This window comes from Ambystoma mexicanum, chromosome 4p, assembly GCF_040938575.1.
Source record: "Ambystoma mexicanum isolate Mex_15411 chromosome 4p, UKY_AmexF1_1, whole genome shotgun sequence".
Classification (NCBI taxonomy): Eukaryota; Metazoa; Chordata; class Amphibia; order Caudata; family Ambystomatidae; genus Ambystoma; species Ambystoma mexicanum.
In genome coordinates, this window is record NC_090927.1 from 161974822 (window position 1) to 161987540 (window position 12719).

General features: G+C 43.8%; 1 protein-coding gene across 2 annotated transcripts in view; it reads left to right on the top strand.

Moving 5' to 3' along the window:
- Positions 1–12719, top strand: part of CIMIP2C (ciliary microtubule inner protein 2C) — a 337228-nt gene that overhangs the window by 152845 nt on the left and 171664 nt on the right. Inside the window, exon 4 of one of the 2 annotated variants that reach the window (XM_069605612.1) lies at positions 278–7548. The exons of the other annotated variant lie outside the window; for it this stretch is intronic. Within the exon in view, the coding sequence (XP_069461713.1) occupies positions 278–311 (34 nt within the window). The 3' untranslated portion in view covers positions 312–7548. Of the gene's footprint in view, positions 1–277; positions 7549–12719 lie in introns of those variants that run through there. 2 annotated transcript variants of the gene reach the window in all.

Sequence of the window (12719 nt, forward strand, 5' to 3'; positions counted from 1 at the left end):
CTGCTGGTGAGGCTGGCTCACTAGTGTTTGTAATGAGGAAACAGCCATGAATGTCCCTCATGCATCCTCCTTGACTATCGTGGGTCTTTGGATGATTGCGCAAATGTAATCATATGGAGTTCTCTAGCCACTGTCCTTTTCATTCCAGTGATGAACTTTCTTTATTGTATTTTTATCAACATCAGACCTTGAATTTACTTAATTAAACACATAATAAATAATATGTTTGTTGTCTTGAGTTAATTTGGCTTCATCATTTTTGTTTTTTTTACTGTAGGTTGACAAACTCCAAGTCCACTCAATCCTTGTAGCGTGCCAACCAAAATCCAGTGACGAGTCATGAGCGCGGCTCCCATGTGCAACAGAGCCATTTGTCCCACATACAATGCAACCTGAGCGCCTCGTTCTGTGTTCTGCCCATGGCACCCATCTAAGAGTCGACTGGTTTGGCGATGCCTGTTTTGATCGTATAGGTGCCCGGTAACTGTGTAAAGCGAGGGTGTTCAGCCAATGGCATGAAGGCTGAATCTACCCCATGACTGGGAATCTGACTCCAGTGGATGGCATCCCTTGGGAAACAGCTGATGGCTTGAGGGGCTTTCCGAAAGTGATTTAATGTTGAGGATTATTCCAGGGATTAAGATTAGCTGGTACCAGCTATTAACATTGAGCATGTATTGTTTCAAAAAGTACCCCCGATTTAGCCATCGTTGCATAACTAGATACAGCCTGGAAGCAGGGTCCCGGTCATGAAATCGGTACAACTTAAATTTTACAATACCTTTGCATTCGATCAACAGATTATTATTGTCCAGCGATGAATATGACGTCTGCACGGAAAGGGGGACGAGTTCAGCAATTCTTTACTAAATGTTGATACTTAATCTGGCAACCCTACACTTTGAATTGAATGTCTTTAACCATTGGAATGTCTTGTCCCTAGTTGCCCCCGATGCAGAAATACAAAATATACAACAGTGGGCCTGAGACCTGCAGGGGATAAGACACTGCCTGCCAGCTCCCCATTAGGTTTTGCGTATTGTTCGAACTTCTAAAAAGCATTTGATAGGACATATGTATAGGCATTAAGGCACCCACAGGATTAAGGGGCGACAATTGCTTCTGAAATGCAATTGTTTTGGCCTTCATTGCTAAAATGCTGAACAACCTCGCTGTGAAGGATATGTACTGTACGAGCTGGTTATTTTCTTGGATTTTGATCGAAATTCACCTGATTACTAAGCATGCTTTAATGGTTCCTGTGCTTTGGGTGACCTCTCCACCAACTGTAACGAGTCTCGTGACCAACAAGACACTAAGACCAACTTTGTTCATCATACTTATTGTGTAGCTATGGTAGGTAAACTTGGCTAGGAAGCGTGATTTTACCCTGTACCTTATATTGTTTTCAGTGTATGCATCGTGGTGTTCAGAATTATCCTTCCACGGTTCTGCTATGAATCATTTCTTGTTCCCTAACTCTTATTGTAGATGGTCTCCTTGAGTCAGGCAGATATCCCCTATTTCAAGGGTCTGCAACCTGCAGCTCCCCTGCTGTTTTGGACTAAGGCTTCCTTGATCCCTCACCATTGACTATGATAGTTAGGGTTGATGGGAGTTGTAGTCCAACACGTCTGGAGAGCCAAAGATTGCAGAACCCTTCCTATTTACTCTTGAAGCACATCTCTTGTATTATATTGTTTTGAACGTGGATTAACAATTGTGCGTCCAAGAGGCAACTCGCCATATCGTAACAGTGGGCCTCATTCATCTTATATGATTATTTGTGTCATGATAAAAAAAATGTATTTAAAAAATCGGTGTCATCAATCTGCGACAGAATATTGTTTTGTCCTGTTGGTTATCAGCATGGGAACTTTTATTGTTGGCTTTGCACATAAAAGAACAATTTCTCACCCTGAAGATGTTTAGTCTTAAGAGCTGGACCTTTAACCAGGCATGTAAGTTAGAGCACCCCTCATGATGATGTGTAACACCGTCCTCTCAGTCTGTAAGCCCTAGGAGGGCAGGGCAGCTTTTATCATTATCGATAGAGCCTGGGCCGAGCATGCCAAGGACATGTGCTCATCGTCTTGTGATTGCCGCGCAATGTAATTCATTCTTATGGTTTCTTTTTCATTCCCCACCGTCGCTACTGCCTCAAGGTGTTCAGAACGTACTTGTGGAGCACTATAGTATAACAGACAGGCACAAAAGTGCCAAGAGTGGCTAATAGAGCGCTGAAAATCCTTGTTTATGCTTCAGTATTAAAAACTAAGATCTACTCACATTCGATCAAAAGCTAATGACTTGTACCTTAACAGGAAGAGGGCTCTGTTATATATATTATGGCATGTTTAAAAGTCCTTGTTTCAATTCTCACCTAATCTTCTCTCTTATCCTTCAAATAAAACTTTTGAAATCCCTGACGTATGCCTCATGATTGGACGGTCTTTTGAAATCATTCGCCACCACGGTTGCGGACTACCGCAGCCCGTCAATAGAATTCCACTTTTCTGTAAGTCTCATTTCTGCCAGCTCTGCTATTAGGACGGGCACATCAAAGGCAGAGACCAGAGCAGCCCTTGGCACAGAAGGGAAATCATCTACATAACTCTTGGATGGGGGAGATATTACCATTTTTATTGGTTATTTCTAACACGCTTAATACCCAGAGGTTTCTAAGTGCAGACCCGGGGATCGAACCTGTGTTGCTTCGTATCATCTTGCTTCCAAGGTGAGCGCTTTCCTCCTGAGCCATCCTCCCGAGACAAGTTTTTGCTGTTATACCATCAGGGTGATAAATATAGCAGCACAATAGGAAATGATCTGAAACAACTAGTGTTGTGAGCGGCCCTGCATTCCATGTCCTAGAAGAGAATATTGGGTCTGGCAATGCACACATAAGACTTCAATACTATTGGCTGCGTATCGAGAATGAATGCCTTCAAAAACCAAGTTCGCACACTACTACGCCCCCTTAGCGCTCATCACAGACAATACTATTCAATGTATAAGAGGATTCAATTCAACACTACAGCTAAGTCAATGCCTAGTCTGGGATACTGAATGGAAACCCTTATTAGTATATCTTTATGTCCAGTTCATGAGTTCTGGATGACTACCCCTATATAACACCCCTCTCTTAGAATCCCCCTGACCCCACTGAGCCAAGAAGTAGTTCTGTTTTGCAAGTTTAAAAGGTTTATTTGAGAATTTAAACAATATATATATATCACACTTTATAATAAATTAATATATGATAGTACACTTAGACATATGATGTTGATCAACAATGGGTAATCTGGCACTAGCACACTTCTTTACAATCAATGAGGAGTTAGTATAGGATGGATAAAGTAGCAAAAATACTTTTATGATTTCAAGGGAAAAGCAATGAGGAATAAAATGCAGTACAGAAATACTTGATATGATTTTAGCAAAAGATAAGATAATCACTTTTTCTCCGGCAATTCACCCGCCTCCCCTATGCAATGTAAGAAATGGAAGGAAATGGAAAGAGGAGCACACAGTTCTCAGGAATGCAATCAAATACAATACGAAATTCAGTTCCCCCCCCAGCAAGCTTAGAGAAAACAGGTATGAGTTTTAAAACACAGGCCCAAGTGCTTTGAATGTGGTGGCAGTGAAGTGAGAAATATGCTGAAAATGCTTTTAATTCCCTTTAGGAGGTTCAGGGTGAGTGAGAGATACTTGGGATGAGCTCAGGCTCACTTTAGCAATGATTCAGGGATGGTAATTAAGAGGCAAACAAATTTTTAGCAAAGGAAAGCAAAAAGCTGCTATCTTTTTACAGGTAAAGAAAGCAGGCCAAATCGCAAATCGTGGCAAAATTTGCGAGTGCGTGAATCGTGATTACGGCAAAACTATAAGTCGGTTCTAGGTTCATTGGAAAGCTGAGATTCTAAGCTTTCAGAGGAAAGTTAAATTACGTTCCTAGCCCAAACGGTTCCAGAGATACGGACGATTAAATAAAGGTAGACTTTCGGATTTAAAGTAAAACTCAAAATGACAGGTGACAGCGTGCAGCTGCAGAATTGACAGGTGACAGTTGTGCAGCTTTAAAAATGACAGATGATACGATTTCTAGGAGGCAGTTCTACTTAGGTTAAAATAGTTTGGATTAGATTATTTTAACTAAGAGATTGGTTCTGCACAATTCTGCTAGGTACTCACAAGATATTTTGTGCAGGAATGGGCCTCGCCACGGATCTGGTCAGGTTTTGGACTGGACTCCGGTTCTGGTCTCGGCACTTCACAGTGATCTGGGTCAACTCTCTGGTTCTGCTCACAGCTGTCTGGGTCACTCTGGATCTCTGGTCTGGTTTCTGGGTCTCTCTGCTTTCTCTGGGTACAGCACTGCTTCTGGATCTTTCTGGCGCAGGGTTTCAGGCCAGAATCAACAGCTCAGCCCGGCTGTGAATAGTCTGCAAATGATTTTGAGGCCTGCTGACAAATACTTTTGCTTGCAGTGGGCCTTCTTGGTTCAAAGTTCTGTAGTCTCTGTTTAGCTTGGAAGTCTAAGTGTTGGATCTCTAGATGTGAAGTCGTCGGTCAGCATGCTCCGCAGCAAATGGAATTGAATGTCTCTACCTGTCCCAGCAGTCTCTTTTTATGTGTTTTGAAAATGGGTGTGTGCCTGGGCCTAGCTAAGCCTGCCCCTCTCTACTTGTCATTGGCCCAATTCTTCCCTCTCCCATGATTGGGGGAAGGAAATGGACTGTCAGCATGATGAAGTCTGTTTATGGGTCAGAGGATCCTCCCCTGGTCAGTTTGCCCACAAATCTATATTTGATTCAAATACATCCTTCCCAGATATACAATTTGTTGAAATTACATGTGCACATTATATATTCCTTATGGTCCATGCTTGTCCGCCTCTGATCTTCCTGGTGGCTTGCATTCAAAAATGACAACATTTTGCGCTTTTTCACTGGTTTTGCAATATCGGACATTTACCCAAAATTACACACATGTGCGCAAGGAGTATGGACATTAATTGATGAAGTGTCAGTTTTTTAACATGCAAACATTTGGAGTGAGACCCTATTTTCCGCTAGCAACCCCCCAGAATACACCACAGGGTCCTAACCCCTCTCAAAATGGTCACAGAAAAATCACAAAAATAATGATATTACTTATATAATTCTGACAAGTCCGCACTATGAGTTATCTATCTTTTTAAAATTATGCCCTGGTCAAAAAGGGGTGTGGCTTCCCACATCACAGGGTGGAATAACTGGTTTATCTGCTTCCCCCAAGCTCAGCTGCTAGCAGAGGCACTGCCCCTCCCAGTTTCCCCTAAGAGGAAGCCGCTTTACGGCCCCCCAATATAACATTTGCCTGAGTCCAGGACAGGCCTTTGTTCAACTCCCTGTAGTCCCCAGCTGCTCCACCCCTAATCTAATCAGAGAGGTGACAACTTTTGGCAAGGGGAGTGGCTGAGCAGGTTTCAACTCCTGTTGGGGGTAGTTGTCAGGCAGAATCCAGTTTCATTAAGCCAGGTTTCAGCTAAATGTCACTTTTTGTTCCCAGTTTTCTACATTCAAATCAAACTGACAATTTTTACATATACATTAAATAATTACTTCCTTCAAGTCATTTCAGAATATAGGTTTACATTGTATCCACCTCTTAGCAAGTCTTTCCTTGGTCTGGTTTTGTTTCATTTGTTCAGTTTTCCACAAAGGTCTGGTGGTTTTAAAACGCCGGCTTTCTGATAGTGGTGAGTACTGGTAATGCAACCATTTTTGGGATTAAGACAATGAATTCCCCACAGTTCTGAGTTGCTTTTTTGGCAATCAGCATTGCCATTCCCAATGGTTTGAGGCTACTGTGTGTGTAGCCCACTGGTGGTTTTAGGCAGTGCCCTCCTGTGCTCACAACATAGGCAAAAATGGGTGGCAGCCTATTCTTCATGTTTTCCCTGTGCACTCTCTGGGGAGTTCTGGCCATCATGATGTTTTCCATGCCAGTACTGGACAGTTTTATGGTAGGGCTTGGATGCATGGGTAAAAACATCCCACAAGCGTTTCGTTCTCTTGTAAATGACTTTATAATAAATAGTGCAGTGATCAAGAGGCATGGCCCAACTTGCTGTGCCTGTTCAATAGAGTCTTGCTACTCCCGGCAAACCAGTGTGAGGGCTGCCCATCTAGAGGATCTGGAGGAAACTTTCAGAGGAAAGTCCATGTTTATCAGGCTATCCGTTTGGAGACCTCACTACCCAATTAAAGCATGAGAATGTCAGATAAGCCTTTATCCTGGATGTGAGCCAAGCTGTGAGCAATGTGGGTTGTGCCATTACCAACAGTAACATACAAACAAGATCAAGATTTTAGAACCGCAGGCAACCCTGTTCGCTGTACAGCTTTATTCTTTTTTCAATTCTCATATAACATCTCAATAAAATGGTAGTTCACATGTATCTTTCCAACTGCCTCTCGAGCCAACACGTTTCAGTTCAGGACATCAGGCTTTCCTGTGGACAATCCTAATGTAAATGTCAGCATGCACCCAATGAGTCATTTCTATTCTAACTGGAGTAAATGTACGCTAGTTTTAGGTGGTGCTTAGACCATCATTGCGGCCCAATGCCCCTGTATTGCGAAGGTCACTGAAATCAGGTTCTACCAGATCAGTGAGGATGTTTTTTTCTTATTCGATGTTACGAGCAGAAAATAATTGATCCATTAATATACTTGTGCAATAAACGGATCAAATAACTTTTTTTCTTCCTTCTAGGGCGAGTCCAGGTGTGGTCACTGTGTGGCCTATGTTAGCATTTCCATAGATGCCTTGTTCTTGATGGTGTAACTAGACCCAAGACAGTTGATCCCCTACATACTAGGAATGGGTGAACATGTACAGTCTATATAGTGGTACCTCCCCCCTATACTACTCGGTTGGTGGAGGAGAATTCTACCCAAGTTAAAAAAAAAATAGTGGCAAAAAACAAATCTGCATTAAGGACATTGGGAACCCAGTTTCTCCCATTCGGCTCTGAAGTGTCGGAATAAGCAATTTTTGCCCATCCCTGCTCAGCACAATATCCGTATGATGGCAGTGCTCACACTAATAAGTACCGGTGGTAAAACACCAGACGCACTAGACTTCACCGCCAGCCTGCCACTTATGCCCTCCATGTTATTGTTACTGCCTGGAGAAATCAGCATCATTCAAGAGGAAAACATGGAGAATAATGAATAATGTTGGTCCAGTTACTCATCGCCTCGCTTTCATTCTTGTTAGGCTTCCATTGTGTATTAGTTTGTAAGTTTCATGCTCTTTGAAAAATATGCTTTGAATGGATACATCAATCCACATTTTTTCAGTGGATATTTTGTTGTGATCAAGGGGATTTAATTGGCGATTTGACGGTGTTTGCTGCATATTTAAGACATCTTGTTTTTAGGAAAGACTTTCATTTGTGTTGCACTTTGGTTGTGTTTTCTTCCATTGTTCTATGTAAAATGCGAACTAATAAATTCTGAACAAAACCTTTCCAATAAAATGAACTTGAATGGGTATATCTTCTGGCAATGGACTATTGTAATGTGACTAGTGATCATTTGCTTCAGAAATCGATATATATTAATCAAAAACTCGCATTCCTTACTTTCTCAGAGGTCCTTATGCTGAAATTAACATTCTATGTTTTTCTCCATTTCTGCCCTTTGTTTTCATTCGGTGTATTCTTTTTCCATGTGTTCTATAAGACGTTCCAGTTGTAGGTGCTTCTGTATTTCCATTGGCGTTATTATTGACAGGAGCACCATTAACTATTGCATTTTAATATTACAATCATTATAGCAGTATCTTAGTAATTTAGGGTTAACAAGAGCTGCTCATAATGAGTGCAGAAGGAGGGCGCACCGTGACATCCTCCAACCAGCGCCACACAATTCTGTGGATATTATCGCATGGCTGTGGCAACACACAACTTCTGACGACAGAATAACTTGAAGTGTTTTATTAAACAAAAGTAATACATAAGGCTAGTGCATTGAAAGTACAAGTTAGCTGTACCAAAAAGGGTTTTGGAAACGTAGTCCTTGAACTTAGCATGCTATATGTTGGACAGAAAAATAAAAAGCATACAGAAAGTTCCATAGAGGAAGGACTCCTGCTTACCGATTTCTAGAACTCAGTCTTTCCTCCCGCCCTAAAAGTCCACTTATTGAGGCTCCCTTTTCTCTGTTACTTATTCCCCTCTTCCAGGGAAAAGGGGCCCCCTCATCTGTTAGAGTTCCCCTCTCCTGGGGATCAAAGTCACTCTCTTTTTTGATCTCTCTTCACTATAGAATACCCTTCTTTTGGGCTTATCAGGCTCTCCTCTCTCTCACTGGGGCATGACCCTCCTCTGGGGTCCCAGTCTTTCCTCTTCCTCTCTTCAGCACACTCCTCGTTTGGGCCCATGTGCTTTCCTTTTCCTCACTTCAGCCTACCCCTCGTCTGGGCTCACAGGCTCACCACTTTGTCACTGCACCCCACCCCTCTTCTGGGCTCATGGGCTCACCACTTTAACACTGGAACACACCTCTCATCTTGGGTTCAAAGGCTTTTCTTCCCCTCACTGGAGCACTCCATGGGGCTTTTCTCCACTCCTCACACTTCCTCACTGGAACACAGCACTCGTCTAGCCTAAATTGGCTCCCCTTCTCTGGTTCTCTCCCACTTCCTTATCAAACTCCCTCCCAGCACAAAAAAGACACTGAATTTCCTAGCCTTGGTTTCAAAGTCCTCGCCATCCTCCTATTGGCCGAGACAAACATTTGAATTGATTGGTTAATTGACTTCCTATTGCACGCGAGGGTGAGAAGATCTTAAGAGATTGCTGCCATTTTGGATTTCCTTCAGTTGGTTTATGGTGCAGGAGCTGGTGCCTGCTCCTCTGCTTTTGCCCTGCCTCTGCCTCCTGACTGCCCCGCTGCACAGAAGTTCTTTTTGTGAGTGAGAATTTTAAGGTACAGAAAACCTCTGGTAAAGCCCCCACCAGTGAAAAGTCCTGTATTCCTTTGCGAAGGGCGAAGGAAGCATGTCTCTCCTTAAAGGCTGCAGCCTCAGGGGGGGTGGGATGGCCTTCTCCTTTACAAGCACTGCTGCCGGGAGCTGAAGTGTTGGAATGAGTTAGGATTTCTCCTTCAAAGATCTGCACCTGTGGTCTATATGGTCTCTCTGAATGGTTTAGTGTTTCCCCATAGCATATCTCTGTCTGAAACCCTGATAGACATTCTGGAATCCACTCCGGGTTTTGGAGCACTAAACATGATGCTTCCTGGAAGATGCAGTCTCAAATACCTGGTATCTTTGGGACCTGGTAGTTCCTAACTAGTGGCTCTCTCAGGGGGTTCGGGAATAGTTGCGGGCCTGTCCACCTAACTTCCTTGGTGTGATTTAGAGGCACTCTCTGGTAAGGCCTTTGGGAGGAATCCTGTGGGGTTAAATCTGAAATATGGCAGAACAGGGCCCGCGAGGTTCAGCACAAGGACTATGAAGTTAGGTGGTTTGGATGGGCTGCGGCTGGGAGCAGTAGTGGGAACCTGCCAGATTACCCACTAGATGAGTTGAACATAGAGAAGGTTGTTTTGCTCACACACTGCGCACACAAACACATTTTGAAACAGTTGCTTTTGTTTTGAATTTAATCAGGAGCCGGGCGTGAGTTCTAATACACGGCATGAGCCGCGGACGCCCGGCTCCTGCTCTTCATTTCACAGCGTATATTCTGCACATTCAATAATTTCCAAAACAAATTCGTCCTTGCAACAGCAAACTAACTGTGGAGCCCGTTAAAAATGTCAATCCCTAACCTTAGTCATACCAATTAATGGTACTCAACAAAGAGAAGCCAAAATTAAGCCTCAGTGGAAGAGCTTGGTGCTCGAAACACATGTCAGGCTGCAACTTTGCTGATTAAATTCAATACAAAAGCAACTGTTTCAAACCGTGTTTGTGTGCTCAGTGTGTGAGCAAAACAACCTTCTCTATGTTAAATCTGATGTAGCCTAACCCCTTCTTGTGTAGTATTTCATTGCCTTGCGCCAGATGATATTCAGGGTGCTTAGCTGGTCGGTTTGGGGTTCGTATTTGGGTTCTGTCAGCACTATGCTCAGGTCAGTCCAACAGGGGACAGGATTGGCCATGTGACATTATCACTCAAAGCGATTTTACAGCAGGCCTGAACCTTTGGGAGGTCAGTGGGTGTGAGGAATTCGACCATCCGCACGGGGAGAGTGAGCTCACCTGGGCTTTTTGATTTTTTTAATAAAGAAAATTAATTATGGGAGACCAACCTGTGAGAAATGTGTCCGGCCAGTCCGCACCCATTTCATCTGCTTCCCGCACAAAATGCATAGTCAAGTGTACTCTGGGAAGACACTGCCTACAGGTGCCGTCTTCCCTGTCATATTCAGCTGGAATGTGACAGCCACGGGTACATGAAAGCATTCCAAGAAGGGGGAAGGCACACCTTCCTCCAGCCATGAGCAGCCTAATTTAAATATCAAAGGCTCCATGGATCTGCTTTCCGATTGTCTAATCTGGCTGGTGGCAGTGCATACTAACAAGATAATTGAAGCAAGCCTTAAAGTGCTTGGTTGCCGGATAGACAACAGGAAAGGCAGGGCTAATGCCCATTTGGTATGTTATGTGTCAACTTGAAGCTAGTAACCACCTCTCTGTACATAAGGCAGTGAATGGCCTGTCTTGGTGCAGCAGTTACAGAAGGTTTCCCTGCAGAGAAGACCCTTTTCAGAGGGGAGAAGTATGTGATTTGGTGGGGACAAGAAGTCTGCTCTCGCCACATACTTCAAGGGAAACTTGCGCTTTAATCAAGGGTCACAGGTGACTCAGTTAACCGTAGAGACACTTTGATCTATAACAGACAGGAAGATGGGTGGGAATAGGTATATGTTGTCACCCCTTGTCTGTCCTGTTGCAGAGCACTCTGGTCCTGATCTCATGCATAACAGAAGATTGTTGGTGGGACCCAACATTGGTTAATTAAGGTAGGCTTATCCTGCACCAATCACTCGGTCCCATTTGGCTTTAAAAGAGGGTTGAACCCATCACTTAGCAGATCATCTGACAACTTCAAAAGGAGTAAGAAGAGGGACTCCTTTGGACCCGGGTTGAAGGTACAGTCTACCTTTCATCTTCATCTAGTGAAGGAAGGCCAGGAGTTCCAAGAGGGAAGCAAGATGCCTCCCCTAAACATCTATGAGGGAAAAAAGGGAGATACCAGACTCATAGGACCTGCCCAGCAGCTCCAGAACTGGTATCCAGCCAGCACACAGCATGCCCTGCTAGGTTCTGCCAGCAAGCTTCCTAGTTGGGAAGTGTCGGAGAGTCTCTGGACAAAGGTCAAGGCCGTTGCCTGCAAACACTCTCCTAAGCTTTGGGCTGACTGCCTTGAAAGGACGCAATGAGCCCTGCGAAGACGCTAGGAGGAGTGCCACACAAGCACCAACCAGCGTCCATCTTTTAAGAAAATATTTGAGACAGTTGAGTGCTCGAACTGCATCTGGCTGCACCGCTGACTGTTGTCACACCGCAGTCACCAGAGCATTCCGAGACGCCTCGATCAGCATTCCAGATCCTCCGCTCAGCACAGAAACAATGATTCTTGGCCCAGAGCCGCCGCGTCGGCCCGCCTGCAGACGTCAGTCCAGCCTCGTTTGCCGAACTGCCTGACGCCTGATACCTGCAGCTGTCTCCCACCACTGTCTCAGGAGCTGCAAAGTGCCCTGGAACTGTCTCGATGCTGTCGCACACCAAGAACTTCTTCAGCACCAGGTACATTGTGCTTCTGCCCCCCTGGTCCTTCTTGAAGGCCCTGTCAGGTTCTGGTTTCTAGTCTTTTGGAATGTGTGGAGTGAGTGTGAGTAGTTGTCAGGGTCCGGCTTGACTGAATTCCACAGGAGCTGATGCTGGCCCCACAGACCCTCACCAGGAGTTTACCTGCCAACCCTTAAGTATAAGCTGAGCTGAGAGCCCCAAGAAAGGGAAAGGGGAATTTGGAGAAAATAACAACTGAGACACTGCAGCCCTGCAACCGTCTGGTAGGCTCTGGTATCTGTAGTAAACAAATACACTTGGTTACTTATATATTAATATAAACTTCTTTTCTAAAATTATTTTGAAATAAACTCTAACTTCATTACCTCTTAAACCTCTGTATAAGACTTAGAGGTTAATTATCTGTCTGGAATATCTTGTAAACAATTATAATGCTTAGTGCATATAGTCTCAAGCCATTCAAGTCTCTTTCGAATCCTAAAGTAATGACCCTTGCAAGCACCTTACAGATTTAGATATTCTTCTTTGCTTTTTAAGTTCTTTTAACTCTATAAAGTTTGAGTTTAAAATGCCTTTGTGAAATGCAGTCTTTCTTTAAAGAATTGAATCCCTCTTGCATAAAAATTACATTAAATAGAAACTCATAAACTTTCTTGAATGCTGCTCTCCTTCTGCGTGTGAACCTTTTCTTTTTATCCATACGAACGCATAGTTTCTTTCTCGACACGCGTTTGCGAAAAACACGCTAAATCACAAGACGTGAAAAATTGTCCTCGCGTATACAATTCACACGCGCATATTAATAAACACACGCACGCGTGAAAACAAGTGTACGCGCGCTAAAAAACAACTCGCGGTAAGTAAAATGGACTTGCGCTCTATCGCTACCGAACACACGC